We start from the raw sequence: 27,442 nt of genomic DNA, 5'->3' as shown, positions 1-27,442 counted from the left end.
CTCCAATTGGTCCAAAATGCTGCTGCCGGAATTTTGACAGGAAGCAGAAAGCTTGACCACATTACACCCATTTTGGCATCTCTTTAATGGACTACATTTATATTGCGCTTTTCCATCTGCATCAGACGCTCAAAGCGCTTTATACATCAATGCCTCACATTCACCCTTATGTGAGGCTGCTGCCATGCAAAGGCGTCCACTACACACCGGGAGCAGCTCGGGGATTAAGGACCTAGCCCAAGGGCCCTTAGTGATTTTCCGGTCGGGCTTGGATTTGAACTGAGGATTTTCTGGTCTCAAGCCTAACACTTAATCACTAGACCATCATCTCTTCACGTGCTTCCTGTCCCTTTGAGATCAGATTTTAAGGTTCTGCTACTAACCTATAAAATTGTTCCCAGACTGGCACCTCCTTACTTAGCTGATGTAATTAAACCCTACGTATCGGCCTGGGCTTTGCGTTCTCAGGGTCCAGGACTACTTTGTGTCCCGAGGGTGAATAAAAGTCTGCGGGTCACAGAGCTTTCTCTTATCGTGCCCCTGTTCTGTGGAATGATCTCTGTGTCAATAAAGTCAGATTCTGTAGAGACTTTCAAGTCCAGACTTAAGACACACTTATTTTATTAATACTGGCATAGTATTTTACTATCGTTTCTACCCTTTTAAATTCATTATATTAGGAAACAAAGTGGGCCGCAGCCTCAACTTTATCTAAAATCTGGGTCTTTTAATGAAGCTTAGGGCTAGTGGCCGGCGATCACCTTATTATTATTTCTTCTGTTTTTCTTGTTGCTTAATGCTGACAAATTATACTGTATTTGTTATTTTTCTGATGCTTGATCTTGTTTTTTCTCTCGTTTGAGGTGCGGCTCCATCCAGAGATGGTTGTGTGTCTTCTTCTGCAAGCTTCCTGTCCTGTGCACCGGCATGGACTCCCAAAATTTCCTGTATATTCATTTGTAAATTGTGTCTGTAGCATGGCGCAAGCAGAGGTCCTTTGAGTCTGGTCTGCTTGAGTTTCCTCCTCAAATCATCAGAGGGAGCTTTTCCTTACCACTGTCACCTGTGTGCTTGCTCTAGGGGTTGGTAAGGTTAGACCTTACTTGTGTGAAGCACCTTGAGCAACTTTGTTGTGATTTGGCGCTATACAAATGAAAATAAATTGAAATTGAGAATTAATCAAAGCCGTGTTCACACACAGGAGCCGTGCAGAATATCAGTATGCTGCATAGGCGTAGGAGGTGGGGGGCAGGAGGGGACAACCCCCCCGGGCTCGGCAAAATGCTCAAATTCGGGCAAATGAACTGGGAAATTTGGGCATGGGCCATGTAGACTCTGAATACAGAATAGAATGACCTAAAATGTCAGACTTATTTTCACAATTAATGTAAACAATCAAACTGCTATTTGGTCACCAATATAAATATAAATGGGGTATATAATATATGGTAATTTAAAGAGTCATGTGGGTTTCTGAAATTCGGGCAAATTTGGTGTCGCCCCCCAAATAGACCCCACCTCCTACGCCTATGGTCTGCAGTCTGGCGCTGCACCAGTTCCACAACAGTAGCGTAGCTATAGAAAGGGCAGCACGAGCCAGCACACTGGGACCCGGGATTTACAGGGGCCCGTGAATTTGTCCAGTGTTGTATAAAGTACCGGAAAATCACACTTAAGTAAAAGTACAGATGCCCATTAAAAAAATGACTTTGGGGGAAGTTCAAGTCACCGATTGAAATGCTACTCAAGTAAAAGTCTTAAAGTATCTAGTTTATTGTACTTAAGTATGACAAGTAATGTACAACTAAATGTACTCAAGTATTGAAAGTAAAAGTACAAGTAAATGTTAATCAAAAACGGACTGATTTTTTTTATATTACAAAGTTTATCTAGGCTTGTAAATGACTGGTAGTATTAGTCAAAGTACTGAAAATTGTGCACATCACACAAAACACTTCAGAAACAAGGTTTCAAAACCTAAACGAGAGTAGGCTACTCACTAGGTGTTCACAGGAAACAGTTATTTATTTCTATATGTATTTATTTATTTTCATTGTTACCTGGTTTTATCTTTTCTGTTGTGTTTTGTTTCATTAGGTTCTTTTTGTCTTTCTCTAAAATTGTATTGTAACATTATTAGTCTATTATTATTGACTATTATTGTCTATTATGTAGACTATTATTGTTGTTGCTATTATTAATATATGAATAAAAATCAATTTAAAAATTACAATTTGACTCTTTTACGACAACAAATGCTGAGCCATTAATTATACAGAAAACAAATCAACACAAACATGCTGATGCGAACAGCTTAATGCTAACTTTAACATTGAAAACACCATAGACATCCTAACGCGTTAGCATTGGTCCCGTTTTTAAGTTATAAAATACATCTATCAACTGTTTCAGAAGACCATAACAGGTCGGTTTAACATAAAAATATTAAATATTACTCACAGACATATGCTCTTCGGGGTTTTAGCGGGAAAAAAATTAGGATAAAGCGACAATGAATCCACGAATCGTAGATCGAAGCACTGCTTCGATCTGTGAATCACTGCTTCGATCTGCAAATCACTGCTTCGATTGGTTCAAGGTTCAAAGCAAAGCCGCGCTGCAGTAAAGTTGATTACAGACCTGCTGTAGGTCTGTAATCAATGTAGAGAAATGATTATTTTCCTGACATACAAGTGCGCAAGTGCACAACTGCAAAAAAGCCTACCGGACATGCCTCATGACAAATCTGCCTGACTTCAATGCAGTCACTAGTAATCAGTGGTGTCTCTGGCTGAAAACATGACTTTTTGTGTGTGTGTGTGTGTGTGTGTGTGTGTGTGTGTGTGTGTGTGTGTGTGGAGTGTGTGTGTGTGTGTGTGTGTGGTGTGTGTGTGTGTGTGTGTGTGTGTGTGTGTGTGTGTGTGTGTGTGTTTTGTAACGAGTAACGGCATGGCGAATAGAAAATGTATCGGAGTAGAAGTATGCAATTAAGGTCGGAAATGTAATGAAGTAAAAGTGAAAGTAAGCTGAATTTAAAACTCAAGTAAAGTACAAAGTCTCCCAAAACGTACTTAAGTACAGTAGTGAAGTATTTTTTCTTCATTACTATACAACACTGAATTTGTCTGAACTAATTTACATTATCACAGTGACGTGCACTGCACACAGCGTGCGTAAAAGTGTACTGAGGACCATCCCTGGTTCTCAATACCAGGCACTACTCTATTCTACTCTTCCTTTTTTAGATATTTAGATATACCTTAGTATATACTAGTATAGTTCTACCTTAGAACTGGAATATATTATAGAAGACATACCTTACTGAATTTTCATGTAAACGTGCACATCATGCATGTTATGCAGCTGATTCATTACCTTATAGCCTTGAAGCAAACCTCTCTCAGTGATGGTTTCCCAATTGGTGAACTAGTTAAGCGTAATATATTCCAAAATGGTGTGTTTTTAATGAATAATAGGTTAAATTTACAATAAAGAATACTTAGTTAAAAGAATAACGTAAGCCTGTTGGGTATTTCATAAGATGCTATGCAGTGATGAATGCTGGGTAAACTATACGCTGCCTCCATGTCAACCAATGACATAGTTAGATTTATGACAACTAGTGACAGCAAAAACTGTGGAAAAATGTCTTCCTTCAAACATAAATCCAGCAGAAATAATAGAAAAGACAAAAGAGAAGAGAGCAAAGCTGACTAAATTAGACAGTTTTGGATTTTCCAGCACAGCTAGCAGCTCACGGATGAGTCCGGGGTCCTGGGCCGCTCCTCTTGTTTCTGACATTACAGGTGACAGTCGCGTCAACTGAGAGATCATTTTACAAGTTAAAAATGATCAAGATGTACCTGAGGAGCTCCACGGGGCGGAGCGGCTGAGTGGCTTAGCTGTCTTCTCCACTGAAAACTCAAGAGCCAGAGAGTTGGACATTAGGGATGTCATAGAGTATTTCTTCCCAGTGCCAAGCTCACAAGATGCCCTTCCACTGAGCCAAATATTTTTCAGAGAACTTGGGGTATCGTCTAATAATCTGGCTTTTCGCTGTTTCGCAGTTGTGAATCTTGCGCCATCTCACGGTCCGTGACTTACGCAAGAGGTTGGTTTCAGCAGAGTTCTAGTTTCGGGCACAATGTAAACACACCTTGTGAAGTATGGACAACAAGACATCGGGTCACAGCAGAAGTCCATCACAGCTGCTACACCTCTTCTAGGTAACCCTCTCTACTTGGGAGAGCGTGTCATCATCATACTCGCTTGTGAACTCGCTGAATCGACACTATCCACATCCTTGCTACCCATTGTTTACTTGGCTTTGAAACGCCGGACCTCTGCTGACGCCGCAGTGCATTCTGAGAAGCACAGGGGGCAGCCAGGGGGATTATGGGAAACATTAAAACAGTGAATGGTGGGTTGCCACACCCCTTCCCTGTTTGATCACCACTGTGCACCAGTTTCACGAGGGGTGTGTGTTGACACTTGCACAAATTTGATCCCTCCACTGCTGCGCAGTTTGTCATGCCAATGCGTGCCACTTTGTCCCGATTGACGCCACACTATATAAAATAATCATTTCATACCCGATGACACATTTGGTCTCAGAACTTGGCTGATGAAACCATTTTCTCATCACTCCCAGTATCACAGAGAAATTATCTACAGCTGCAGGTTGTCTCGTGCATGTTGCGTGGTGCAGAACGCATTTGGAATCTTGTCTCAAAGGTAATTATTTGTAACATATATATTGTAATGTCTTGGTAAAACAGTTGCATTTTCATTCCTTCTTATGAGTTAGATAATGTATCTGTAAAGTTGTGTTTATTATAGATGTAACATCTTGTCATAATCTCAATTTCAAGCTCAGATGCGCTGCGGGCAACGACACACACTGCCAGACACTGTTTTTGAATAGGTTGCGCAATATTCACAATTACTGCAGTTCATGAAATTAATGCGTGCTAGAAGGTCTGAACACTTCAAAATTTTCTTTGCGCACTGGCAGCCAGCAGCGCACATTATACGCACAGTTTACCAAAGCTTACAATGGGTTTACTCATTGGCATGCCAGATTGTGTGCCAGTGCGGGGATCAAATTTGTGCAAGTGTCAAGGTGTTGGTTGGAAGATCTTTAAATAAAGTGTCAATGCTATAAGCTTCATTTTATTATCATCTCTTCTTGCCTTAAGGTTTATCATGTAGCGATGCACTCTTGACTTTGCAAGAAAAATTATTTTGTAGTCATTTCAGCACCGCCATGAATTGGACAGCTCCTCCCCTGCTAGCTGATGCGATGATGAGGTATGTTGGCTGCACACTGTTGTGCACATGATTCAGAGCTGGGTGTTAAATCTAGATTCTTGACCTCTTAAAAAAATTCTAATACAATAACCCAAGTCATTTATTTGATTGTAAAATCCAACACACTGCTGGTAAAAGTCTCCATAGACCTCATAGTGTAGGTGGGCCCATGCATGTGTGTGATTGTGAGTGTACACCTAATAACTAGTAATATGTGCGTAGGGCCCGTCAATACATCTTGCACTAGGGCCTGTGCTGTGGTAGTTATGCCACTGTCCACATGGCTTCATATGTAAATAAAGTTGTTGTCCACTCTATACTTCCAAGTTCTACAAATTCCACATAACGGTCAGTAAACCTCCGATAGCCATCGTCATGTTTATGTTGTTTGATTCTTCCATTTGTCCATCCACAGTCAATGAGCCGTCATCACCCGTCACTTTCTCTCAAACTCTTTGTGGTCACACTTCTTCGAAATTGGATAAACGTGTGTGACTTTCTCCATCAGATGCGCTGGCTCCAAGCAGGGAATATTTGCAGTGAGAAATCCTTCTCAGCTCTGGGACCATCATATAACTGAGATTTTCATACCTCCATGACGCATGTGAAAGTAACAGTAAACAAATGATAAAAAATAATTATAAAATAAAGCACATTAGCCAGGCGCGAAAACTGTCACTGCTACCCAAAGTGCATTGATTTGCTTAAAAAAAAACTGATGTCGACTATGCAATGCATTCTGGGTCGATTTTTCCTATGTCAGGTTGCATCTTTTTAAGTGTTGGGAAAGTGTAGTGACACGGACCCACAACAGGGGGCGTAAATGAACGGACAATGGAAGGAGTCAAATTATGACACTTTACTGTTGTGAATGTCACAACCAAACACAGCAGATTCAGAATGTGCAACAGTCAATTAATAAAGGTGTCGTGTGGGCAGGCTCGACGATAGGAGACGCCCGTCTGGAAACGAACCGGAACCACATGATTTCCACCGCCACCTGAACCCGAGGAATACTGGAGCCGCCAAGTCCCGGAGTCCCCAGGTGGCCACCTTCCCGGCGTGTCGGATCTGGTACTGCTGGCAGAAAGCAAAAGACAGTCAAAGGGTGGATGTGTGAACACCCAGTAACAATGGTGGGAATGCCACCTCCACCTCTCACTAAACACGTTGCAGCGGTCTCAGATGAAAAGGAGCGCCGTCTTGCACAGCCTCCGCAAAAAGACCGGTTCTCCTGCAAACACTCACAATAACAGATTTATAAATCACAAAAGGCTGAGAGTATTACCTCCAGATGAAGATGATATCTCGGCAGTTTGGTGGAGGTGTCTTCCTGCTTTTATACCAGATGTGATGATTAGTGATGGGTGACAGCTGTCACCACGGCTTGTTCCTGAGGCGGCAGCGCCCTCTCGTGCCTGAAGCCCGCACTTCAGGTAGGGCGCCTTCTGGTGGTGGGCCAGCAGTACCTCCTCTTCAGCGGCCCACACAACAAAAAGCTGAAGACAAATCAACAAATAAGTCTGACACTGGATTTAGGTTTCTAATTAAGGATAAACAGTTTGGCAGCTTCCAGTCCTTTGTAACACTGGAACAGAATTTATTTAAATTAAGATTTTTTTCACTACCAAAGAAGTAAGTGCAGCAGGTCCAACTTCATTACAATCCCTGGGTGTTTAAAACCTTAGCAATGGGGATTATAGTGGTCTAGTGCACTGCCCTTGGGGATCCATGGGCTCTAGATTGGGAGCACTGACCTGCTTCTGAGAAATATAAAAATGTCAGTGAATCCTTTAACCCAGAGACGTTCTGGTTAAACCCCTTAGGATGAGACGGTCTCAGTGCGTTCGTTGAGGTCATCACAACAGGCATCAGAAAATCAGTGCCAGTCTGTACGGTCGAAACAAGCTTGTAGGAAGGAGATGGAGATGCTGCCCTCTGCCCAGTCTTCACCTCTCTGCTGACACTCTGAACCATGGTTCACATGTAGGAAACAGAAGAAGCTATTATGACATATGACACACATGTATAGTCTCAGATAAGTGTTTAAAACACCTCTTTTAGTACAGAGACGATCCACATAAAATATCAACAATTTGTCAAAGATAGGATGGCTGCTTCCCCCCCCCATTCATTTCTATCACACGGGGGGACTGGAGCCTATCCCAGCAGTATTACAGTGAATGCTGCTTGTCTGTGGGTTTGTTTTTTTTCCCCAATGTGATCTTTCAAACATTTTTCTGTATTTATTTGTCTTCATGAAGGTGTTAATTTATTGGTGGTCTGCTGCTCCACAGTGGTCAGACACAAAATCTCTTCATCTTCAGAGGATCCACCAGATTAGGTGAGGTGTGCTCTCTGGGTTTTACTCCCATCTAGTGGCAACGTTGAGCATTTCACTTAAATTCTGTCGTTTTATTGACAAAGTCCAATCTACAGAAAAAAGTAGCAATTCCACAACTTAAAGGTGGGAAAAAATTCAAAGAACAAACGGCCTTTAACTATGTTCAGTAAGGACCCATACAGTCTATGACAGAGGTCATAGGGGCGTCATAGATCACGCCGGGGCTTCCCCCAACTAGAGTCCCTTAATTCAGAGAGGTGACATGACAAGTCGGAAGGAAAAAAAACAGTCACGTGACTCGTGGTGCCATCTTGGGGCCAAAATAGTGTTCACTGTTAATCTATCTGCATGCAAATCCAGCTATTTTATTTATTTATTCGCTGAAAATGACGGGTTGTTGTGTATTTGGAGGCACAAATAGACACAACAAGAGCTTCAAGATGTACAGATTCCCTTCAGATCTGAACAGACTGTCTTTTGCTTTCTGCCAGCAGTACCAGATCCGACACGCCGGGAAGGTGGCCACCTGGGGACTCCGGGACTTGGCGGCTCCAGTATTCCTCGGGTTCAGGTGGCGGTGGAAATCGTGTGGTTCCAGTTTGTTTCCAGACGGGCGTCTCCTATCGTCGAGCCTGCCCACACGACACCTTTATTAATTGACTGTTGCACATTCTGAATCTGCTGTGTTTGGTTGTGTCATTCACAACAGTAAAGTGTTATAATTTGACTCCTTCCATTGTCCGTTCATTTACGCCCCCTGTTGTGGGTCCGTGTCACTACACCTTCCCAACAAGTTTTGTGAGGTGAATTTAGTGTTCAGTCCCTTGTACAGTAAAACACACCTAAACCATCATAGTATAAACCAGATATTCACAGTCACTGGACAAAAAAATCCCAAAGTTTTGTATTATTTTCCATGTAATAAACACGTATATATAATGGATTTTGTATAAGATTTTTTGCTCACATTGGATAAAATGTCCCATACGATCGCAATATTTCCATTAATAACCTCCCGCATGTGGGACCGGAGTCATTTCCATGATTAAAAGGCTGACCGTTTATTTTTTCACACCATGCTCAGTCTCGGAGCCACAGCCTGATGTGCATCTGTTAAATCAGACACAGCATAAGGCTGTGATTTGACACTTTGTTTTCACTCCTTCATCTCCTATCATATTTTAATAGTTTTTGCAGTGTGCATGCTGATTACATTTCAGCATCACATACATTTGGCAGAAAAGTCCGCAAATTTACAGCACGAAGTTTGAAAAAGAGAAACTTGTACAGCTTACCTTTAGCTGGAGGTGAAAATTGTAGAAAGAAAAGCTTGTTGTGGGTCACATTAGTCCAGAATAAAGTATAATCCAGAGACGGAGAACTTTAAAACTGTCACATACATCATTGCATGACACAGAGTTACAGAGCTGCAGAAGCATAAATCAGGCTTTAACTTCATTAAATAAATCATCATAAGTTGTAAATTTGATTAACTATTTTTATTTATTTTGATAGTACCTGTACCTGCATGTGTTGCTGTATGTGGTTAACTGATAAAAACAACAACAAAAAAACATTGAAAACATAAAAGGTTAATTTAGTAGTTCAGTACATTGTTCTAAGTTGATGCCGCTCTATCAATAAAGGGACCCTTCCCCCGACTTGCATGAGGGATGCTGAGAAGCACACACTGAAAGCCAATCAGAGTAGCAAAAGTCACAGTGACATCATCGCCAAATGATACAACCAAGAATGCAGAAACACTCAGAAACCACTTATTTCTGCATAAATCTAATCAGTTTTTCTTATTGTTGTTTGTATTCTTATTATTTGTATTGTTTTGTTTTTATGTTTTATCTTTTTGAGGTACTTGTTTTATTTTTATCTTTTTTCTTCTATCTTTCTGAGGTACCTGGCTGCTATGACAACTAAAATTTCCCTTCAGGGATCGATCGATCGATCTATCTATCTATCTATCTATCTATCTATCTATCTATCTATCTATCTATCTATCTATCTATATCTATCTATCTATCTATCTATCTATCTATCTATCTATCTATCTATCTATCTATCTATTCTATCTCAGCAGTTAGCGAGAAATATCAAGAAATGAACTGGCAAAATTTGAATGTAGATTTTACTTTTTGTTCTTTTGGCAGGTGAAAAACATTTTTTTTTTATCATCTTCCTGTGCTGCTGATAGTTCAAAATGATGACAACAAAAATAAATAAAAATAGAATAAATAGCAATTTATTCAGCTTGCTTTTCTGAAGTTCTTCAACTGACTTTCTAAACTGTTGTTTCTCAAATTTTTCTTAATCTGAAAGTTTTTTAATCTTTTATAATTTTGCATTTGGAATATAGATTATATGTCATTGGAATGGTTGAATTTTCAGATATAAATTAGTAGTTTATTATGTTGATTGTACAGAAATTCCAGATTTATGAGCTCAGACATGTTCACTGTATCTTATTCATTCACTTTATTGAAATCACATTCTGTTTTTCACATTACATGTATGATAATATTAGGATCAGTAAAGTAGAGCTTGGTTAAATCTCAAATCTCATATATGATTAAAAACAAAACCATGACAGTGGTTTGTTCAAACCTGAAAAATTAAAAATATATTCAAAACAAAAGCATGAATCACCTTAAGAAAGAAACAACATTTAAATTTTATTCAGTGAGTTATTATCTCTTATTAAAGCAGTTGTTTAAAACGTCAGACACTGAAAAAAAGATCTATGAGCACTACTTGTTTTAAGAGTTCACATTTTGGCAGATTTTAGTGATTTGAAATGTTAAATATTATTAAAGTGTTAATATACAAATAATGAATGTTTATGAGTCCAATGGTAAGAATATTTCATGAGGTGAAAGTTGTAATGTTCCATCTTTCACCTCATGAAATATTTATACCATTGCACAAATAAAAAAAAAATTCATTATTTGTTTTATATAACACCTAAAATAGATCCTTGTCATTTGATATTTTATTAATTTATAAATGAGGAAAGTGACTTACGCCATTCCCAGTCCTACGATATCCACCAAAGTTTGGCAGCCAGACTGAAATGCCCCGTCTCACCCAGGTGTCATCTGACAGAGCCTGCTGGGCTCCAATGGCCCCCCGCAAGCCCCAAGCTGCAGCGAGGCCAACCTGACCAGTAAAGCTCTGCCTCCAGGGAAACACTGCATTCTCAGGACTCCCGACTCGCTCCCGAGCCCCCTCAGCTCATCTAGCCTTCCCGTCCATTACCCAGCAACTCTGGGTACTGTGTCAGGCATCTGTTTATTTTTAAGCTAAGCATTGTTGCTGCTTGTGTGAACATGCAGCAGTGTGAAATAGCACAAAACCTATAGAACCAATAATTGCACAGTAAATGGATCACAAAAGCAAATGGTACAAATAATCCATATCAAGTAACATACAAACCACCAATGAAATGACAAGGATCTATTCAGGTGTTATATAATAAGGAATATCATACAGATAAGATAACGTTGTGTAAAGCTGAAATATATTCACGTTCAGAGCAAACATTTTAAAATAAAAACAGTCCCAGAACTATGACCTTCAAACTGTCAAGTGTTGTGTGGGCCGCTGAAGAGGAGGTACTGCTGGCCCACCACCAGAAGGCGCCCTGCCTGAAGTGCGGGCTTCAGGCACGAGAGGGCGCTGCCGCCTCAGGAACAAGCCGTGGTGACAGCTGTCACCCATCATCTGTGACAGCTGTCACTAATCATCACATCTGGTATAAAAGCAGGAAGACACCTCCACCAAACTGCCGAGATATCATCGTCATCTGGAGGTAATACTCTCAGCCTTTTGTGATTTATAAATCTGTTATTGTGAGTGTTTGCAGGAGAACCGGTCATTTTTGCGGAGGCTGTGCAAGACGGCGCTCCTTTTCATCTGAGACCGCTGCAACGTGTTTAGTGAGAGGTGGAGGTGGCATTCCCACCATTGTTACTGGGTGTTCACACACCCACCCTTTGACTGTCTTTTGCTTTCTGCCAGCAGTACCAGATCCGACACGCCGGGAAGGTGGCCACCTGGGGACTCTGGGACTTGGCGGCTCCAGTATTCCTCGGGTTCAGGTGGCGGTGGAAATCGTGTGGTTCCGGTTCGTTTCCAGACGGGCGTCTCCTATCGTCGAGCCTGCCCACACGACACCTTTATTAATTGACTGTTGCACATTCTGAATCTGCTGTGTTTGGTTGTGACATTCACAACAGTAAAGTGTTATAATTTGACTCCTTCCATTGTCCGTTCATTTACGCCCCCTGTTGTGGGTCCGTGTCACTACACTTTCCCAACAACAAGCAAATGTTTGGCAATAACAGAATCCCACATAAGTAATTGTGTAATATGAGACGCAAGTGAACCTTTTATGTTTCTAAGAAATAAAAACAGAAAACATTGGAAAGACAAAATCATGTAGCACAAAATATCATCTTTATATATTGAACAAAAATATAAATGCAACACTTTTCTTTTTGCTCCCATTTTTAATGAGCTGAACTCAAAGATCTAAAACATTTTCTACATACACAAAAGATCTGTTTCTCTCAAATATTGTTCACAAATCTGTTTAAATTTTTGTTAGTGAGCACTTCTTTGCCAAGATAATCCATCCCACCTCACAGGTGTGGCATATCAAGACAGCATGATGATTGCACAGGTGTGCCTTAGGCTGGCCACAATAAAAGGCCACTCACCTTGGAATTGAGCCAAACTTGGCACACATATACTTTGAAATATAGGGAGTGACATAGGCTACTGAGCACATTTGTAGTAGTATTTGTAGTTAAAGGGAGAGACACTTCTGACACTGAAGTGACGTGGCTGTAATTGGAGAAACTGCGTAAATTATGTATATTGTTTGAATTTCTTAAAACTGCCTGGGGTTGGTAAAGTTAGAACTTACTCATGTTAAGCTCCTTGAAGCAATTTAATTGATGAAAATGACATCCAAGACATAGTCAGTGAATTGGAAATGTGCATGTATCATCCCCTATCCATCCATGTGTCCATCCCCTGACTTAAAGAACTAAAGAAAAGTAGCTATAAAAGCGATGATTTACTGTAAATTCATCAAAAATGCCAATAACTGTGTCCAGCATATATTTTATGTCAGGATTTTTTGTTTCACTTTATGAAAGCACTTTGTTTTGTTCTTGTTACCAAATAACTTTGGACATTTTTAAAAAACATTTTGATAAAAAAAAAAAATCTTTGCATTTATTTCTGACCATATACGAGGTCTGTGAGAAAAGTATCTGACCTTATTATTTTTTTAAAAAACCACATGGATTTGAATCATGTGTGATTACATCAGCCAAGCTTGAACCCTCGTGGGCATGAGTGAGTTTTTTCACGCCTGTCGGTGGCGTCATTCGCCTGTGAGCACGCCTTGTGGAAGGAGTGGTCCAGCCCCCTTGTCGGAATTCCTTTGTCTGAGAAGTTGCTGAGAGACTGGCGCTGTGCTTGATCAAAATTTTTCAAGAACTGTGAGGCACATCCGAGTGGAGACCATTCAAGAAATTCAGCTGGTTTTCGGTGTAACTTTTAACGGCTGATGAGAGATTTTGGATTGTTTCTATCGCTGTAAGGACTTCCCACTGAGCGGGACGTCGCGCAGCGCTCCGAGGCGACATCGTCATCCTGTTTCAAGCTGAAAACCTCCAAATTTAAGCCTCTGTTGACCCAGGACGTCATGAGAGAACAGAGAACTTTCAGAAGAGGTCAGAATCAGCAGTTATCCGGACATTCCACTGTTAAAGGAGATTTTTTTAATGAAAGATGTGCGGATGGATTGGCTCACAGCCGGCGTGGCGCACCTGCCACAGGAAAAACACCTCCGTTGGAAGCCTTAAGGACAAGTTGGAACATGCCCTGCTGTTAAACAATTTCTCAGATACTCAACTGAAAGCCACCAAAAGCCACCTGGATTTTACAAATGGTTATCAACATGGAGGTGTTTTTCCTGTGGCGGGCGCGCCACGCCGGCTGCAAGCCAACGCGCCAATCCCTCCACACGTCTTTCATTTTAACTGTCGGTTTCTTTTCTAATAGACCTCGTATTAAAATGTGTACATAAAATATAGTGGCGCCAGTACTCCTGACCATGACTGTATGATGTATTTAGCAGACGAATGCAACCTTAGAAGGGTGCAGCTGGTGAACTGGGACACAGCCAAATAGGGAGAGGGTCCACTGGTCCTAATCTCTTTATATTATTTGATATCGTATATAACAACCCCAGACTGATTTTAAAGTTCAATTAATAAAAATAAAACATATGATTCTGATGACATACACCATTAATCACCTTTAATTGTACTGCTGTCTGTAAATCTGTTGAGTCAAAAATCAACAAATCAACAAATGGTAATTCACCATAATTAAACAGGACTTTTTCATTTTCATACTTTTGTAACATTACTGAACCTACTTTAGTGCAACATCTAGCCTACCATAAATGTAAAAACTACCTCAACATGCCCTCTTAAATACTAGGACTAGGACTAGTGGAACCTAGGACTAGTGGGAAGTTCCTACCAAATTGCTCTGTTAAAAATTTGATGAGTTAACTTTTTTCCTTGTTGCCAGTTGTCAGTCAGTTTAAAGGCTGCAAAACTTTTTCATATACATATTTTCCATATAAATGTTTAAAAAAGAAGACCCTGCATTTAGGAGGACGGCCAAAAGGTTGAGCAAGTCAGTCAGTCAGCAAAACCTCCATAAGTTACACCCTAAAAAGTGTTGCATGCTGAGCTCTGAAATTCTGGGTTCTGATAGATCCACGTGAGGACCAATGAAGCTGATATTTTGGGCATGCTGGCATCTTTGAACATACAAAATATCCAGAACATGAAATCAGACACACAGGCCTGTCAGGTTGCTTGTGAAGCTTTGATGATAATTGCAGAGTCCTGGAAGCCAGTAGAGGCTGCTGTTGCTTGTAGTGAGAAAACCCGAAGGAGACACTTGAGGTTTCTGAACCATCAATGCAGCCCATTAGTGGCGAGTGACATCATCATAGCCATCAGGTTTTTTGCTCCTGACCCGGACACACGTGGTCAGCCAATGCTGGACAAGAGGGGTGGTTCCTAGAGAGAGAGAGAGAGAGAGAGAGAGAGAGAGATTGAATTTGATGGTGGAACACAAAGGCACTCACGCCGTTCATTTCAATCAGCACGAGTGTTTTACAGCAGCAAGAGACAACGGGCAAAAGCAATAAAACAAAACAAAATACAGTAATTTTTTATGGAGGTGAAGTGAAGTTAAAATAAAAATAGATTTAATGGGAAAACATTCAGTTTTTAATACCATTTTTTGGAAGTTTGTAGATTTTCTATTTCTGTTGTTAGATATATTTGTGTTTTAACTGTTGTTTTGGTTATTTTGTTTTCTTTATTTGTTTTGGTATTAAGTAATTGTTTTACTCAAGGATTGTATTCTTAATTTCATATACTTTTGTCTGTTGTTTGTTGGAATGTGCATGTGGAACTGGATTTAACCGGATCTACCACCCAGAACAAAGAGATTTAGGTTACATTATAAATCATAAATATCCCGTTATCGCACAGGTCACGGGCAGGGGGGTGAGACCTCCTCTGAATGCCTACAGGGACCAATAAGGGAAGGATTTTGTGAAATAAGGTTCGCCTTTGTTGCACCCATGTGGTACTTTATAAAAACTGTTTGTGTCCACTGTTCGTGGTTCTGAACCGATGGATCTCCTGCGTGAGAGGAGTTCTTCAGAATCCAGGTCTGATTTCCACTGTAACTTTGAATAAATTTAAAAGTGTGAAATAGTTCGGGTTTGTACTTTGTGAGGGACAGTATTACAGTAAGACCCGGGGGAGAAGTACCAGACTGGTTGTGATTGGTTTAAGAACATTAATCCAACATCGGGATAATTAATCTGATTAATTACTCAAATTTAAGTAAATGTGGAGCGGATTGTGCAACTCCAATTCCAATGAAGTTGGGATGTTGTGTAAAATTAAAATAAGAACAGAATACAATGATTTGCAAATCCTTTTCAACCTATATTCAATTGAATACACCACAAAGAAAACATATTTAATGTTCAAACTGATAAACTTTATTGTTTTTGTGCAAATATTTGCTCATTTTGAAATGGATGCCTGCAAGACGTTTCAAAAAAGCTGGGACAGTGGTATGTTTACTACTGTGTTACATCATCTTTCCTTCTAACAACACTCAATAAGCGTTTGGGATCTGAGGACACTAATTGTTGAAGCTTTGTAGGTGGAATTCTTTCTCATTCTTGCTTGATGTACGACTTCAGTTGTTCAACAGTCGGGGTCTCCATTGTCATATTTTGCGCTTCATAATGCGCCACACATTTTCAATGGGCGACAGGTCTGGACTGCAGGCAGGCCAGTCTAGTACCCGCACTCTTTTAATACGAAGCCACGCTGTTGTAACACGTGCAGAATGTGGCTTGGCATTGTCTTGCTGAAATAAGCAGGGACGTCCCTGAAAAAGACGTTGCTTGGAAGGCTGCATGTGTTGCTCCAAAACCTGGATGTACCTTTCAGCATTGTTGGTGCCATCACAGATGTGTAAGTTGCCCATGCCATGGGTACTGACACACCCCCATACCATCACAGATGCTGGCTTTTGAACTTTGCGCTGGTAACAATCTGGATGGTCTTTTTCACCTTTTGTCCAGAGGACATGATGTCCATGATTTCCAAAAACAATTTGAAATGTGGACTCATCGGACCACAGCACACTTTTCCAATTTGCGGCTGTCCATTTCAAATGAGCTCGGGCTCAGAGAAGGCAGCAGCGTTTCTGTTTGTTGTTGATGTATGGCTTTTGCTTTGCATGGTAGAGTTTTAACTTGCCCTTGTAGATGTAGCGACAAACTGTGTTAACTGACAATGGTTTTCTGAAGTGTTCCTGAGCTCACACAGTAAGATCCTTTACACAATGATGTCTGTTTTTAATGCGAGTGCCGCCTGAGGGATCAAAGGTCACGCGCATTCAATGTTGGTTTTCGGCCTTGTCACTTGCATGTAGAACGTTCTCCAGATTCTCTGAATCTTATGATTGCATTATGGACTGTAGATGATGGAATCCCTAAATTTCTTGCAGTTGAATGTTGAGAAACATTGTTCTTAAACTGTTGGACTATTTTTTTCACGCAGTTGTTCACAAAGTGGTGATCCTCACCCCATCTTTGCTTGTGAACGGCTGAGAGTTTTGGGGATGCTCCTTTTATACTCAAATCAATTAACCTGTTCACCTGTGGAATGTTCCAAACAGGTGTTCTTTGAGCATTGGTGATGTAACACACTGTCCCAGATGTCCCAGCTTTTTTGAAAAATGTTTCAGGCATCCATTTCAAAATGAGCAAATATTTGCACAAAAACAATAAAGTTTATCAGTTTGAACATTAAATATCTTGTCTTTGTGGTGTATTCAATTGAATATAGGTTGAAGAGGATTTGCAAATCATTGTATTCTGTTCTTATTTTCATTTTACACAACCTCTCAACTTCACTGGAATTAGGGTTGGACAAACCAGTCATATTTTTGTCCTTATGATGTTTGGGCGGTAACATCAATTTTAAAAAATACCAAAGGTATCCCTTTAAATATCATTTAAATAATCTGCTGTGTCATGCTGCTAACTTTTAGCTGCCGCTAACAGATGCTGTTTTGGTCGGGACAAAAACTCTGAGGAGTCGCTAACTGACGCCTTTTTTGCAGAGACAAAAAGTTGGATCTGCATTGTGGATAAGATGTTCTGCTCTGCTCCTGTCTCTCCAGGTGTCACGTCATCAAGCTGATTGGGAACACGTGCCAGCATTCATCAGCTGGAGTATTTAAACCCTGGTTCTGCCACTCCACAAATGCTGGAAACTCAGTTCTACCTGCCTGGCCTCTGTATCTCCAGCGTATTTTTGGCTCATGTTTTTTCCCAGCATTTCTAACAAACTCTGTCCTGTGTTTTCAGTAACCTCATCTCCAGTCAGCTCTGACGCGGCCACCTGGTCCTGGCACCATCAGCTTTGGGAATTCTGCTGCAACTTTCTCCTCCTCCCAGTGCCTTGCTTCACGGATTTGTACCTTTATCATATTCCATTTCTTGTTCAATAAATTGTTATTCCTTTTACCTCTAGTTGTTGGCTCCCTGTAAATCAAGTCCTAAACTGTTTTCTGGTTTGAACCATAACATAAGACATTGTTTCAACAGGGACAACAACTCTGATCGGCCACCAACAGGGACTGTTTTACTGTGGATAAGACATTGTTTAAATGGGGATTAAAAAAACTCTGAGCTGCCGCTAACAGATGCTGTTTTACCTGGAACAAAAATTCCAATTAGCAGCTGACTTCTCCTGCAGACACTCCTTCCTGTTTCAAAGTTAGTGGGAGAAGTGACTTATTTGACGCAGGAGTGGCTTCTGACCATAGGCTGTATCTATACAATTCTGACGTAACACTTGAATGTGGGCCAGGTCGGATGTTCATCGTAGGCTGCCAAATTGTTGTTGTTTTATTGTGTGAAAATAATAATACACTTGCAACAAAAAATAATAAAGATTGTGTGTGGCATCTTTAATATAAATTAATATTAAAAAACCTTTAAAAGCATTAGAGGCTGTAAAGTTACATGAGATAAGGCAACATAACAAATTATCCCAAACCCCAGCCTGTTGTAGATAGACAGTCTGCCATGAGGTATACTTGGGTATAAATTGGGGAGTTTAAAGGTATCAAAAATATGGATACACCCTACTCATTATGTCAACAGATGGATGTTTTTGTGTAATCTGATAGCTGTTCTTACCTACTTCCTGTTGCTGTGGTGACCTCACGACACAGTTTTGTCCCTTGTGGCTGTTCTCACTCCCTGCTGCTGAGAATGACCGAGCTGTCATTTTACATACGCTGATTCTCTCCTTTTTAGCTCCAGCTCCACTGCCAGTGCTCCTGGTTGGCCGGTCACTGCTGCTGATCACCCTCCCTCCTGTGCTTGTGGTCCTTCCGGATCCTGAGGCACTGCTGATCCTTCTTACGGCTGCTCTGTCACTGCTACTTGTGGGACTCACTCGTTTGCAGCTAGGTATCAAGTTGCTGAGCCACCCACTGATCCTCTCCCCAGGAGTAGGAGCTCGGTGGATGCCAACCGATCCCCCATCACTCCCCACAGTGTTCCTTTGTTCACTATCCGAGTTGTAAACAGGTTTCCATTCACTGCTGCCACTTCTTACAATTGTCCCAGAACTGCTTACTCTATGACTCCCCCGCCTGAAGTAACCTACTACCACTACCTACACTGCTGCTACGCCTAACAACACTCCTTGAGATGGGCCCAAGCTGACCACCTGACCCACTTCCAATGCTTCTACTCCTGTGATTCTTGGGTGCAGTACTTACTTGGGTACCACTGTTGTTGCTGCTAGCTGACTCTGTCTGCACTACTAGCACTACTCACCCTTCCAGTACTTCCACTATAAACCCCCACTCCCCACTTCCTCCGGTGCCAAAACCTTCCTGTTGTTGGCGTACTTTTTCCTTGTTGAGTATACGTTTGTGTATTTGCATTTCTTTCTTCACTTCCTGTACTGGATGTACTGAAACCCCCAGCTGGACTGCTTGAATGTCCAGGACTACTACCGCCATAAACAGCCCGGTCTCCACTGCCAAACCTTCCTGTTGGTGGTGTACTTCTGCCTTGTTGACTATACATTTGTGTATTCGCATTTTCTTCACTTCCTGCACCGGATGGACTGAAACTGTCAGCTAGACTGCTTGAATGTCCAGGACTACCACCATAAATGGCCCAGTCTCCAATGCTGAACCTTCCTGTTGTTGGTGTACTTTTTCCTTGTTGAGTATACATTTGTGTATTTGCATTTTCTTCTCTTCCTGCACTGGATGTACTGACACCCTGAGCTGGACTGCTTGAATGTCCAGGACTACCGCCATAAATGGCCCAGTCACCACTGCCGAACCTTCCTGTTGCTCGTATACTTTTTCCTTGTTGAGTATATGTTTGTGTATTTACATTTTCTTTACTTCCTGCACCGGATGGACTGAAACCGCCAGCTAGACTGCTTGAATGTCCAGGACTACCGCCATAAATGGCCCAGTCTCCGCTGCCGAACCTTCCTGTTGTTGGTGTACTTTTTCCTTGTTGAGTATACATTTGTGTATTTGCATTTTCTTCACTTCCTGTACCGGATGTACTGAAACCCCGAGTTGGACTGCTTGAATGTCCAGGACTACCACCATAAACGGCCCAGTCTCCGCTGCCGAACCTTCCTGTTGTTGGTGTACAAGCTTGTGTATTTGCATTTTCTTCACTTCCTGTACTGGATGTACTGAAACCCCGAGCTGGACTGCTTGAATGTCCCAGACTACTGCCATAAACGGCCCAGTCTCCACTGCTAAACCTTCCAGCTGCTGGTGGGCATTTTGCTGGAGGAGTATCCACTAATGGTTTAATTTGTTCTTTGCACCCTGTGCTGGGTGAGCTTAACCCCTCTGGCAGGCTGCTTCTACGTGCAGGGTTGCCACCATAAACATTCCACTCTCCACTTCCATACTTGATTCTGCCCTGTAACCCTGTTGTTGCGGTAGCTTCTTGTTTTTTGCTCCCTGGTCTGGGTAAGCTAAAGCCACTATTTCTATCACTAAAAGTGACCAGTTCGCCATTCCCAACACTGTTGGACCTTCTTATTGGTGCTGGTGATGGATTTTCTGCTGCGTGAGCAGCCACTGATGGGTTTGATGTGTCGTCATTGCCTGTACCAGCGGCCAGGCTGCTCACACGTCCAGGACTGCCACTGTAAATAATCCATTCTCGACCTCCATGCCTGACTCTTCCTGTCAGCCGTGTTGTAGCACCAGCTTTCACATTACTGCCAACAGTACCTGCTGAATTAGCAACCATACCACTAAAGATGCCTGTCATATTTGCAGCCATTACAGGTTTGCTGTCAGCGATGCCGCTCTCTGAGTCAACACCTGGTAATTTATTTTCGGCATCAATAACTACGCTTCCAAAGCTTGATGTGCCAGCAGCAGGGGTACTTCCAAAACTGCCTGATTTAGTATTGCCTGCCATTTTTGCTAAGTCATTGTTTCTTTGCACTCCCAGCTCGTTGCCCGCAGTTCCAGTAGTGCCTCTAATACTAAGATTCTTGTAGTTGCTCTTGGGACTTGCACCTGCACTCAGGATCCCTTTGCCATGCACAGGGTGACCACGGTCTTCATACTGATCTTTGAAACTTCTTACATTCACCCCTTTTCTTACACTTTCCCTATATAGACCTGAAAATCCACTATGTTCCTTCTTACTTGGTATCTCTTCTTGTGGAGCTACAATGCCTCCAGAGAGGCCTCCCTGAACATGGTTACTGCTTTGCACACCACGTCCACAGGAGATTGGTCTCCAGTCAATATTTAAACTATTCAGATTATCTCCATTATTACTTCTGATGACATTAATACAGAATTGGTTTTTATCTTTGACTTCAGTGATGACTCTGTCCTCTTCTGGCACTTCTCGATCTCTGTTGAGTAATGACAGCTCTTTTGTCACAAGAATAAATTTCTCAACTGGTTTCACGGTTGTTTTTGCCTCAGTTAGATTAAGGCATGCTTCCTCATCTTCATCATTCAGAGTCTGAAAATCATGACCCTCAACTGGACTCAAACAAGTATCTGAGTCATTTGGGCTTAGACACAAATCTAAGCTTGGAACTTTGGGGGTTTCATTGCCTTCTGGTTCAATAGGACAAAACACTTGATTAGTCATATTCATTATGGTTGTGGTCTCCAGTGGACTCAAGCATATTTCTGGTTTTGTTGAGCTCAGAAACACACCAGTTTCTCTTGGAATTGGAAGATCTTCAGGAACGTCTGACTCAGTAGTGATTGCTTTTCCTGCGTCTTTAGTCCAGTCTTTCCATTCTTCTGTTTCTTCTCCTCCATGCTCTTCTTTAGTTTCATGTTCTTGCTCTTTACACTCATTTTCCATTATTTCTTCCTCCGTCTCATTTACTTCTGCCTTGTTCAGTATCAATGGACTTAAGACTTCATTCTTTGCTAAGATGTTCTCTGCAGTGTTTGCAGGAAAGGATGACTCCGATGGAAGATAGGACACTGTAGCTGTGTCCTCCATAACTATGCTGTCTTCTACGTTTTGTACAGGAGAAGCATCTCCAACTACTACTTCTTGATCTCTCTTGTTTCCTTGTGTTTCATTTTCCCTATACTCAACTGTGTACTTGTTTTCATTTTGGATTGCTTCATCGGCAACTTCAATCTCCTCTGATATACAAACATCAGCTGTGGAAACTTCCTTTGCTTGTGGCATAGCTTCTTCTGGGACAGTTTTGGTTGTTTCAACCTCCTGCATTTGACCATCTTTGTCCACAACTTGAGTTTCATGCTTCATTTTCACTTCTGTTGCAGGCAAGAATTCAGTGATCAATGGTGCAATATTTCTCTCTGTTTCATTAGCCTGCGAGTCATCTTCTAAGGTAGCTTTTGTGGAACTGTTGGACTCTGGTGTCATGGAATTTAGTAAGTCAGAATCTCTGCGGGTGGTCTCAATTACAGGTGTCTTTGGTTTTGTAGGCTCATCACCACTACTCTTGACAGTTTCCATGTCAGTATCCTTGATGGGCCCTACTGGAGTCTCATTCCGCAGTATAGAAACTGTGACATCAGTGTCTTCACTTAACCCTGGCAAACATTTGTGCTGGCTGTAGATTTGTTGTCTATATGAGATTGTTTTACCTTGACTTTATCTTCTGCCTCATTGCCTTCTGGCTCAACAGGACGAAACACTTGATCGGTCTTGTTCATCAATGCTGTGGTCTCCAATGGACTTAGACATATTTCTGGTTTTGTTGGGCTCATAAACAAACCAGCTTCTCTTGGATTTGGAAGATCATCAGGATTGCCTAAACGTAACTCAAAACCAGAATCTGTGAGACTTGAAGAGGCTTTCGTAGGAATTAAAGGTATTTCTTGACCAACTGTCTCTGCACCAACCTCATTGTTTATCTCTTTGTCTGACTCAGTAGTTACCACCTGTACTTCATCATTAGGCCAGTCCTTCCTTTCTTGTGTTTCTTCTCCTCCATGCTCTTCTTTGGTTTCATGTTCTTGCTCTTTACACTCATTTTCCATTATTTCTGCCTCTGTTTCATTTACTTCTGCCTTGTTCAGTATCTGTGGACTCAAGATTTCAATTTCTGATAAGAAGTTGTCTTCACTGTTCAAGGGACATGATGACTCCGTAGCTGTGTCCTCCATGAAGTTGTTGTCTTTGCTCTTAAATAAAGACAGTCTGTCTTCTGATGTTGGTTCAGGAGAAGCATCTCCAACAGCTATTTCGTCATCTCCCTTGTATCCTTGTGTTTCATTTTCCCCATATTTAACTGTATCCTTGTTTTCATTTAGGTTTGTTTCATTGGTGACTTCATTCCCCTCTGACATACAAACATCAGATGTGGAAACTTCATTTGCTTCTGGCACAGCTTTTTCTGGCTGTTCAATATTCAAATCACTGGATTTTCCACATTTAGTCTGAGAACTTTTGGTTTCTGAGACACTTTTGGTTTTTTCAACCTCCTGCATTTGCTTGTCTTTGTCCACATTATCATGGCTATATTCCTTATTATTTCTATCCAACAGATCTGACACTTTTGGCTCCAAACACACAATCAGTGCACAGTTGAAGTCAGGATCTTTGTCCTCATTTGTCGGCTGATTGGATTCCTTGGCATTAACCACTTTGCTTTCTTTTTCTGCGTCTGCAAAAACATGCGCAGTGTCAGTATTATCATTCATATTAATGCTGCATGTAAGTGGGGTAGTTTCATGCTTCATTTTTCCTTCTGTTCCAGGCAAGAATTCATTGACGAGTGGTGCAATATTTCTCTCTTTTTCATTAGCCTGCAAGTCGTCTTCTAGGGTAGCTTTTGTGGAACTGTTGGACTCTGGTCTCATGGTATTTGGTAAGTCAGAATCTCTGTGGGTGGTCTCAGTTATAGGTGTCTTTGTTTTTGCAGACTGGTCACCACCCCTGCTGGCAGGTTCCATGCCAGTATCCTTGATGGGCAGTTTAGAAACTGTGATATCAGTGTCTTCACTTGAACCCTGGCATACATAAGTGCTGATTGTAGATGTATTGTACACATGAGAGTCCTTTATATTGACTTCATCTTCCAGCACATTACCTTCTGGTTCAACATGAGAAAATACTTTATTGGTCATGTTCATTAATGTTGTGGTCTCCAGTCGACTTAAACATATTTCTGGTTTTGTTGGGCTCAGAAACACACCAGCTTCTCTTGGACTTGGAAGATCTTCAGGATTGCTTGAACGTAACTCAATACTAGAATCTGTGAGACTTGCAGAGTCTTTTGTAGTACTTAAAAATATTTCTTGGTCTCTCTGACCAACTGTCTGTACATCAACCTCATTATCTGACTCAGTCACCACCTGGGCTCCATCATTAGTCTGTTCCTTCTTTTCTTCTGTTTCTTCTCCTCCATGCTCTTCTTTGGTTTCATGTTCTTTCTCTTTACACTCATTTTCCTTTATTTCTGCCTCTGTCTCATTTACTTTTGCTTTATTCAGTATTAATGGACTTAAGACTTCACTCTGTGTTAAGAAGTTGTTTTCACTGTTCAGGGCACAAGATGACTCAGGAGGAAAGTATGAAACCGTAGTTCTGTCCTCCAGGACTTTGTAGTCTTTGCTTTTGAATAAAGACAATCTGTCTTCTAATCTTGGTTCAGGAGAACCTTCTCTAATTGGTATTTCTTGAGTTCCCTTGTTTCTATGTGTTTTGTTTTCCCCGTTCTTAACCATATTCTCTTTTTCGTTTAGGATTGCTTCACTGGTGACTTCATTCTTCTCTGATACACAAACATCAGATGTGGAAACTTCCTTTGCTTCTGGCACAGTTTCTTCTAGCTGTTCAACATTAAAATCACTGGTTTGTCCGCATTCAGACTGAGAACCTTCAGGTTCTGGGACACTTTTGGTTTTTTCAACCTCCTGGAGTTGCTCATCTTTGTCCACATCCTCATGGATATTGCCCTCACTTTCTTGATCATTAATCCCAGTTTCCCTGATCCGCTGTAACTGCTCTGGTAGGGTTGTGTTACATGTGTCAGACTGATCTGAAGCTTCTGGTTCCAAAGACACAAGCAGTGCACAGTTGAAGTCAGGATTTTTATCCTCATTTTTTGGCTGAGTAGATCCCTCAGCAGTAACGACTTTGCCTTCTTTGTCCATGTCTGCAGAAACATGTGTGGTGCTGCATGTAATTGGAGTAAATTGAGTTTCGTGCTTCATTTTCTCTTCTGTTTCAGACAAGAATTCAGTGATCAGAGGTGTAATATTTCTTTCTCTTTCATTAGTCTGCAAATCATTTTCTAGGATTGCTTTTGTGGAACTGTTAGACTCTGGTTTCATGGTATTTTGTAATTCAGAATTTGTGCTGGTGGTCTCCCTTACGATAGCTATGCCCTCCGTGACTTTCTTGTCTTTAATGGTTAGTAAAGACAAACTGTGTTCTGGTCTGAGGACAAGAGAAGCATCTTCCGTCTTTTCTTGAACTTTCCCCTCTTGGTACCCAGTTTTACCCCCCTTAACAGTAAGGATCACTACATCAGTGACTTCTGTCCACTCATCATATATGGAAACTTCTCCTGGTTCATGGTTAGTTATTTCAGAGTTTTTAGTGCTGTGTGTATTTTGCACAGATCGAGTTTCGTCCTGTAATTTAAGTTCTGTTCCTGGCAGACGTTCTTCAATCATTGATTTCACAGTTGTCCCTGATTCAATGGCCTGCAAATCATTCTCTGGATGATCTTGTGTGGAAATAAAAGACTCCACTAATGATAGTTTTGTGGTAGGTGGCGTTTCAGAATCTGTGCTGGTGGTTTTTTTTGCAGTTGTTGTAGGTTTTGTAGTCTCAGCTCTTGCACTGTTGACAGTGTCCAACCTGGTGAATCCTGTTTGAGTATTCATCTCTAGTTGACAGGGTTTGATGAGAGCTTCTTTTCTTACATCCTGAGTAAACTGAGCTCCACCAAATGATTCGTTGTAGTGGTCACGTTCTCTGTTTTTGTCTTTATCTTCCACCGATCTGCTCCACGTATCAACGGGCACACCAGCCGTCACAAATCCTCTTTCCTCATCAGGCCTCTGGCTTTTGGTAGACTTGTGAATCGAGTAAGTCAGTTTTGAGTTGTCAGTTCGGGCCAGTGATGAGTTTTCTGGCTCTTTGCTGCTGACCAGGTTTGATTTGACTGTGCTCCGAGTTTCTGGTAGTGGAGTTACTCTGGCTGCTGGTGGGACTTGCCCAGTGGGGCCTGAGATGCTTTGATTGGCCCCCATCATCACATTCCCTCCATGAATAATGAATGTTTTATCTGGTGTGACTTCTCTTCTGAGGGCTGGATGAAATGGCAGTACATCAACTGTAGAGCTCAAGAACTGACTGGAGACTCTGAAAAATAGGACATAAAAATCAAAAGAAACAACATTCACCAAGTCTGATAAATATTAAAAATGGGTTCAGCCTGTTTCCACCTTTCTATTCACTTGTGTCTGTTTGTGTGTATTTGTTGGCTTGTGTCTGTTGATTTATGTCTGTTGGTTTGTATCGGCTGGTTTGTGTGTTAGTTTGTGTCTGTCAGTTTGTATTTGTTAGTCGGTTTGTGTGTTAGTTTGTGTCTGTTGATTTGCATTTGTTAGTCGGTTTGTGTGTTAGTTTGTGTCTGTCAGTTTGTATTTGTTTGTTGGTTTGTGTGTTAGTTTGTTTATCACTTTATATTTGTAGCACATGGCCTCGCTTCGTCGTAATTAAATAAATACATTAATGCTTTCTCAACAAAAACCTGAGGTTTTGAACTGAGGACAGACTGTGTTTCACTCCTGAGAAATTCCTGGTTCCATCTGGAGATAAGCTTTGGGAGACATCCCCATGGGCCCCAACTCTTGCTCCACATCACAACAGAACTGTAACTCAGAGTTCTTGTTTATCGGTTAAATTTCAGTCACTATGAATTACATTACATTACATTATAATTGCTTCACATCAGAATCTGAACTTCCCCAGGCCAGGAAAATCCACCTTCTATGGCTTCACGCCAAGGCCAGAACCTCTCCAGACACTGCAGGAAGATGTCTTCCATGCTAAGATGTGGCCATAAACTTTGTGCCTTGACAACCAGCTATTATCTCTAGGTCTAACTGAAGAAAAAATACCTTTTGTTTAATGCAGGAGAATAGTATTTTATTTTTTGCATATATGTATAAAACCTTCTAATGTTGTCTGTGTTGGTTATTTAAGCAAATACATTGCATGTATTCCATTTAATTGACATGTGTTCCTTGTAACTAATGTGTGTTAAATGTGATGTTTCTGACTTATCCATGTTTTGATAACAGTGTGATATCCTGTTAACCAAGTGGTGTGTGTAGGTTGTGTTTAAGCCTTTAATAACGTTATATTCATCCCAAAAATGTCTTAGAACAAACAGTATGCCAAAATAGTTAGTGTTTAAATAGTTGAATCATTTCTTTGTCTCTCTAACACATGAGGTTTCTATGAAATTACACACTCTAAATGGGTGGAGTTTAATGACGTAAGTCCCATTTAAAAAGTTAGAACAGAGTCTCTGAAGGCTCGCTCCTCTCTTGCAACTCTTCTGCCTGCCTTCCCTCTTCTCTTTAAATGCTTAACTTTAT

The 27,442-nt window shown here is 41.2% G+C and overlaps 2 protein-coding genes across 2 annotated transcripts in view; both read right to left on the bottom strand.

Moving 5' to 3' along the window:
• Nucleotides 1-22,334, bottom strand: part of LOC117528761 — a 73,099-nt gene extending 50,765 nt beyond the window's left edge. Inside the window, exons 1-2 of the mRNA XM_034191391.1 lie at nucleotides 20,000-22,334; nucleotides 19,366-19,558 (exon numbers count right to left, since the gene is read on the bottom strand). Of these exons, the coding sequence (XP_034047282.1) occupies nucleotides 19,366-19,558; nucleotides 20,000-22,334 (2,528 nt within the window). The remainder of the gene's footprint in view (nucleotides 1-19,365; nucleotides 19,559-19,999) is intronic.
• LOC117528172 lies at nucleotides 22,067-24,995 on the bottom strand. Its single transcript, XM_034190757.1, has 2 exons — nucleotides 24,119-24,995; nucleotides 22,067-22,696 (listed from the first exon to the last, which is right to left on the bottom strand). Exons 1-2 carry the CDS (start codon nucleotides 24,977-24,979, stop codon nucleotides 22,406-22,408), a joined length of 1,152 nt encoding a protein of 383 aa, XP_034046648.1. The 5' UTR covers nucleotides 24,980-24,995; the 3' UTR covers nucleotides 22,067-22,405.
• Nucleotides 24,996-27,442: the final 2,447 nt, after the last annotated feature.

This window comes from Thalassophryne amazonica, chromosome 16, assembly GCF_902500255.1.
Source record: "Thalassophryne amazonica chromosome 16, fThaAma1.1, whole genome shotgun sequence".
Classification (NCBI taxonomy): Eukaryota; Metazoa; Chordata; class Actinopteri; order Batrachoidiformes; family Batrachoididae; genus Thalassophryne; species Thalassophryne amazonica.
This window is presented reverse-complemented; position numbering and strand designations above follow the sequence as displayed.